This window comes from Oryzias latipes, chromosome 18 (assembly GCF_053564925.1).
Source record: "Oryzias latipes strain Hd-rR chromosome 18, Olatipes_Hd-rR_3.1".
Classification (NCBI taxonomy): domain Eukaryota; kingdom Metazoa; phylum Chordata; class Actinopteri; order Beloniformes; family Adrianichthyidae; genus Oryzias; species Oryzias latipes.
The window spans coordinates 28,830,323-28,836,514 of NC_136254.1; the positions used below are offsets into that span (position 1 = coordinate 28,830,323).

The 6,192-nt window shown below is 42.7% G+C and overlaps 1 protein-coding gene across 6 annotated transcripts; it reads left to right on the forward strand.

Moving 5' to 3' along the window:
- The first annotated feature begins 194 nt into the window (after positions 1-194).
- LOC101163112 (E3 ubiquitin-protein ligase TRIM39) lies at positions 195-5,341 on the forward strand. Of its 6 annotated transcripts, XM_078936263.1 has the most exons (10): positions 237-705; positions 798-843; positions 1,105-1,200; positions 1,685-2,259; positions 2,341-2,436; positions 2,564-2,797; positions 3,413-3,560; positions 3,645-3,671; positions 4,530-4,675; positions 4,742-5,341. In XM_078936263.1, exons 3-10 carry the CDS (start codon positions 1,119-1,121, stop codon positions 5,171-5,173), a joined length of 1,740 nt encoding a protein of 579 aa, XP_078792389.1. In that variant the 5' UTR covers positions 237-705; positions 798-843; positions 1,105-1,118; the 3' UTR covers positions 5,174-5,341. The 6 variants fall into 6 exon arrangements, with proteins under 6 accessions (XP_020567272.1, XP_078792388.1, XP_078792389.1 ...); XM_078936262.1 differs by having other exon boundaries at positions 222-353; positions 463-1,200; XM_078936261.1 differs by having other exon boundaries at positions 798-1,200.
- The last annotated feature ends 851 nt before the right edge of the window (positions 5,342-6,192 follow it).

Genomic DNA, 6,192 nt, shown 5'->3' on the forward strand with positions numbered 1-6,192 from the left:
CTTTATCACAGTTGAGACTAAACGTGTTTTTTAATCTGCTAAATTCCTCTTTTCAGAGGGTAAAAACTTTCATGCCATTTATCCATAAAGGTGTTTTTCCGCTTTGATGAATACGTTGTTGAGTTGCAGTAATAGAATATTTGAAAACAGTGTTTGAGAGTACTTCTTTCAAAGCGATCCAGTTTCACACCTGATCCAGATTTCCCTCCTCCCACTCCGCAGTCCCTGAGGGAGTGGTAACAGCTAAATGGGGAGGACTTTGGATTCCCAAACACAATGCCAGCCTTCTCTTCCTTGGAGGTCGTCTTTCACATTCGGGATAAAAAGCAGACCTGAGACTGAACGAGAGCTGGGTATGTTTCAGGATTTAGTTTGTACAGTGTTTGCTTTGTATTTTATTGCACGGAGACTAAAGCCAATCTGAGTGCACTGACCTCTGAAGCCAGCGGTTGGTTCTCACAGGTGGAGTTGTGCGGGGAGTTAACTGGTTTGAGGGACACCTTTGAGTTTCTATTTACAAAGAGAGGCTGGGTCACGTGAGTTGGACTTTGGCCAGTAAGCAGGAAAAGCTGTAATTTATTATGTGAGGATACCAGAAGCTCCTGTGAGTACTTTTCCCTGTGAAGGTTTAAGGCCCGGTTTATACTTCATATCGCTTGGGTCACATTGGTCGCCAGGCCATCGGAAAGGAATCGCTGCAAAATGGTACACAAGATGATGACATCATCTGCAATTGGAATTTGAAGTACAACTGCTTGCATATCTCGCCATTTAACCTGCCTTGTATCTTCCGATAGTGGCCGGTCTCTGATTGACGCCGATCTCAACCAGTGTAGCAATCAGGTTTGGTCAAGAAACGTTCATTCGCTTTAAACTTCGTGTGGTGGCATAAGCCAAAGAAAATTCTGGTGAGGAATGTGCACGACATTTAAGGATAGATTCTAAACGGATCCAACAATGGTGCAAGCAGATGGGTGATATTGAGAAGACGGTTGCAGAAAAAGGAGCAACAAGCAAACATTTCCTGGTGGAGATGACAAGAGCAACAAATTAGAAAAAAGTGGTTTTAACGTGGATTATTGAGTAATGGCCGCATGTCTCCAGGGAAAGTGATCTGCATGACAACCGGCAAGAATTTTTGGTACGAATGCTTTGATGCTTTGAAGAGGAAAGAAACATTCGCTTATCATAAGATAATAGGTACAATTTTGTCATCACTTCAATAAATCCTGAAATGTTCATCTGGTGTTGTTGTCTACATGTTGTGACACACAAAATAAACCCATTAGCCATCACCATTCTGTCTTTGATGGAATAAACGTCGGAGTCCAATAGACGCCTATCTCTAATAAACACCATAAATTTGGGATATTTGAAGATATACGATATACCTATGTCAAGCGATTAGAAGACGTGATGGTGTAGCAGATATTGTCATTATTTCCATTGTAAATACAAGAGGGATAAGAGAGTATTTCATTTTCACTTCATGTTTACTTTTTAATGCAGCTATAAGTTCAGCTAAACTGGATTAAGATGTAAAGCAGCTGGCAAATCATTTCAAATGTAACTGTTTTGTAAGTATAGTTTTTTGGTGTTTAGGGCGATTGATCCAATGGACGATGACTATGAAGTTTGAACCGGGCATTAGACAACAATTGAACATTTTCTGTTCCTGCCACAGAGGTCATGTCTGCCCCCGGCGGCCTTCTGTCAGAGGTTCAGTTCCAGTGCTGCATCTGTCAGGATGTTTTCTCTGAGCCTGTCTCCATCCCCTGTGGCCACAGCTTCTGCCTTACCTGCATCACATCCCACTGGGATGACAGCGCCGTCATTAGCTGTCCCAAATGTCAAACGGCGTTCCACGGCCGCCCTGAGTTTTGCGAAAACTCTTTTGCCAAAGAAATGTCGGAGCAAATCCGATCCAGAAGGCAGAGCGGCGTGACCCCGCTGACGGCGAAAACCACACCGTGTGACGTGTGTGTAACACAGCAGGCCAAGGCGTTGAAGTCTTGTCTGGTGTGCTTGACTTCATACTGTGAGCGCCACCTACAGCCTCACCTGAAGGTCACCAGCTTAAAGAAGCACAAACTGACTGATCCCGTGGCGATGCTGCAGAACAGAGTGTGCAAACGACACCAGAGGCTTTTGGAGCTGTTCTGCAGAAATGACCAGAGGTGTGTTTGTGTGCTCTGCAATGAAACTGACCACAAAGGTCATGACACTGTGCCTTTGGAGCAAGAGAGCAGTGAGAAGAAGGTAAGATCCCATAATGGTGAAGGTTTTATGCAACTTAGCACTAAAGCTAATGATGCCTTTTTGTTTTATTTCTGCTTTAAGGCTCACATTACAAGGATTGAGGCTGATGTGCAGCAGATGATCCAGAGGAGAGTCCAACAAGTCCAGGAGATCAAACGCAACATTGAACAAAGCAAAGTGAGCTGGTTATGCCTCCAAGATCAGCTACGCTGAGATTACCCTGAAGCATTTTTCTATGTTTTTGAGCTATTTAACTCAATTGTTGGCATTTGCTAAAACACCGGACTTTTCCTCTAAATGACAGGAAAACACAAACAGAGACATAGAGGAGAGCTCAGCGGTTTTTGCCGCTCTGCTTCGTGCTGTCGAGAGGAGTCGAGCTGAGCTGGAGGAGGTGATGGAGAGGAGGCAGGCGCAGGCAGAGGAGAGGGCGCAGAGGTTTATCACAGAGCTGGAGGAGGAGATCCACCAGCTGCAGAAGAAAAGACAGGAGATGCAGCTCATTTTGCAGTCAGAGGACCACATCCACATCCTGCAGGTGACAGCTTAAGAAACCATCATGAGTATCGCGAAAAATAGAGCTTTAAGTGTCGATATTTTCTTTTTTTGATGACAATTTCCAAAAAAATGCAAAATATTGTTGGAAAGATTGGCATATTTGGCAGCTTGGATATTTTAAAACTACTTTTATCTGCTTAACAAATAAATTGGCAACGTCTATGAAGCCTTTTCAATTACTTTAAAGCAGAAGTTCTAGAAAAGTGTTTAAGTTATTGTGTTTTTGAAGTGACTCATATTCTTAAAAACCTCAAAAATGAAAATGTGTCATTAGAAGTTTGGTTTTGAAAAATGCTGGGGCATCGTAAACCCATATTAAAGAACCAGGTTCAGTCTTTTTATCTTTTTTACTTGTTTTCATGTTGAATTTGCTTGATAATGTGTAAAGGTGTGTCAAAGCTGCGCTTCTACTTAATAAAGAGGCACATGCCTAAGTAAAACAGCAGGAGAGGCTAACTCCTCCCATAAGAGTTTTTAAATTCACCAAGGCAAGGTATTGACGTTTCGTAAACACTTCAAGAAGCTCTGTCAATACTTGAAAAGGTGGGAAAATATGAGGCCACGCCCCTGAAAGTTGGTTTGTTTGTTTCATCAGAGGTTTCCAGCTTTGAGTTCCCCTCCTTCTGTCAAGCCCTGCTCTGACCTCCTGGTCCACTCGGACACATGTTTGGGAGCTGTGAGGAGGGCGCTGGCCACCGTCCAGCAGCAGCTCCAAGAGGAAATGGAAAAACTGTCGATGCAAGGTCAGTTCCTGGATCCACCTCAAAGCAAACAGCAAAGCAGATGAAATGCATGATGGTCTGATCAGACGTCTTTGTGATTTGCAGACCACGAGAGGATCCAGAAGTATGCAGGTACATTCCAATCATGATTTTTCCTGTTCTAATGATGAAACTATATCAGCGAATAGCTTTATGCAAAATCAATTGACTTTACATGAGAACTGGACTGAGTGTGTGACGTCACCCATAGAAAATGGGTGACATCAGGTGCCAATGAAATAAAGTTTGAGACACACTGAACCAAAGCCATGACTATCAGCAAATGACTGCTCTTCCTCTGAGTAACATCTTCCACGCCCACCGTTTAAGTGACTTCTGATGCTAAGGGTCAGTTAGAAACCAAATGTGGGCGTGGTAAGTGAAACAGAGCTTATTTTGTAGTAAATGAGAGTTTGTTCATGTTATTAACAAGGTATCTTTTTCTTAATGTCACCCAATAAGGATAAAATTCAAAGATAACAGTTAATATAATCTAATATTATGTACAGTAATATAATATAATATAACATAACATAACATAATATATTTGTAGCTTGGAAATAGGAAAAGAACACTAACCTTAAGAAAAAATTTACTTAAAATTTTCTGTCCATTTAATAAGTCATTTTTATATAAAAATAAACTTTAAAATAAGAAACAAACATTTAGAAGCAAGTATTAAAAATATATAAACGTTAAAATTACTCAAAATTGAATGTTATAAAGCTGATTTTCTATTTGCTAGATCTAAGCAAATGGTTTGTATTTTTTTTAGCTTTTATGAACGTAATTGTAGATCATTTTGATTATAGGCACAAAAACTAAAGTAATAAGTGGATATAACTCATTTTAGAACAAAATGAGCCTATGATCTTAGTTAAAACAACTTAAAAGCTTGGAGTGCTCTAAAATGGGATAAAGCTCTATAAACATTGAACTTTTGTCTGCAAGTTGATGTCTACCTGGACCCCAAAACAGCCAACCCTTGGCTGGCGGTGTCCCATGATGGAAGGCGAGTGCAGGACGGAGAGATGGAACAGGACCTGCCTGATGCGTCCGAGCGTTTTGATACCGCCCCCTGCGCCCTCGCCCTCAGGGTAACCACGTCAGCATTTGTGTTAAGTGTGATTCCTGTTGTAGCATAAAATCGTCTTCTTTTACAGGGTTTCACAACCGGCCGGCACTACTGGGAAGTAGAGGTGGGAGATAAGACGGCGTGGGATTTGGGCGTAGCTCAAGAGTCCGTCAGCAGGAAGGGTGTTGTGACGCTGAGCCCGCAGGACGGATTCTGGGCCGTTTGTTTGAGAAACGGCTGGGAGTACCGGGCCTGTGCCAGCCAGGCGGAGCTGCTGAGCCTCTCCAAGCGGCTGCAGGTCGTTGGCGTGTTTCTGGATTACGAGGGCGGGACGGTGTCTTTTTACAACGCCGATACCAAAACACACATCTACTCGTTTGCAGAGACCCCGTTCACCCAGGCCATGTATCCCTTTTTTAACCCAGAAATGAGTTACAACGGCACCAATAAGTCACCGCTCATCATCCGCCCTGCCAGTGTGGTCTACAGCAGCAGGGATTTGGAGGATATTACCATATGATCATATTATAGAAGCCAAAGGGCTAAAACATGTAAATCATATCTAGATGTAAGTGTTTAATGTGTGGTTTATTATTTATTCAGACTAACCCAGCCTTTGTTTTTAAAGCACATGTTACAGTGAAACTGTCGAACTGCACTTTGTTATTAAAAACGAATACAACAATAATGGGAAATGGTCGTTGTTGTTCACCTCTTAGCGTATCCCGTCAGGGGTCGCCACAGCAAACAAACTGTACAGCTCTTTAGGCCTTAAAGCAAACTACTGCCTTACTAAGTAGCCATGTGTGGGGACAAGTCTGGGTCTCCCTGTGCTGGTCCCCAGCCTGGATAAAATACAAGTTTGTGCCAAAAAGGGCATTGGGTGCAAAAAAAATCTGCCAAACCACCTGTCACAGTCCCATGAACACACACATTCATACACACACTAACGCCAAACACTGGCGTCAACCTATAACCACCAGGAACAAAGTGGGGTTCAGTGTCTCGCCCAAGGGACACTTCAAACCTGCGATCAGAGATTGACCGGTCTGTGCACCACAGCCACTCCACCAACGTTATATCTGAAGTTGTTTTGACTTTTCATTTCTTGCATTCAATATTATACATCCATCCACCCATTTTCTGAACTCGGTCAATCCCTTCTGGGGTCCCAATGTTGCTGGAGCCTATCTCAGTCATTGTTGGGCAAAGGGCGGGGTACACCCTGGATGAATCGGGAGTCCATCCCCTCTAAACTCTTTTAGCTGAGTGCTCTAAGAAAAAACGTACACACATTTAAAACCTTTTTGTTTCTCTGGTAACTGAGCCCGCCCACAAAACTCACTGCAGCCCACAGTGGATCTGCTAATCAGATTATCGTGGTAATAGGATTAGGTCCGGGGCAGATGGAGTGAGAGACGGACTTCAGCATTTATTCTTGAGAAATACACTCATTTACCGCACTCCTATAGGTTATAGTTTTAACTTTATGGACAGATACAGATAGATCTTTCACATTTTGATGGCCAGGATGTAATT

Coding starts and splice junctions, on each gene's coding strand:
- LOC101163112 (XM_020711613.3), top strand. CDS start 248: ATGGGGAGGACTTTGGATTCCCAAACACAATGCCAGCCTTCTCTTCCT. Junction 2,798..3,412: donor ACCACATCCACATCCTGCAG/GTGACAGCTTAA, acceptor TTGTTTCATCAG/AGGTTTCCAGCTTTGAGTTC. Junction 3,561..3,644: donor GGAAAAACTGTCGATGCAAG/GTCAGTTCCTGG, acceptor TGTGATTTGCAG/ACCACGAGAGGATCCAGAAG.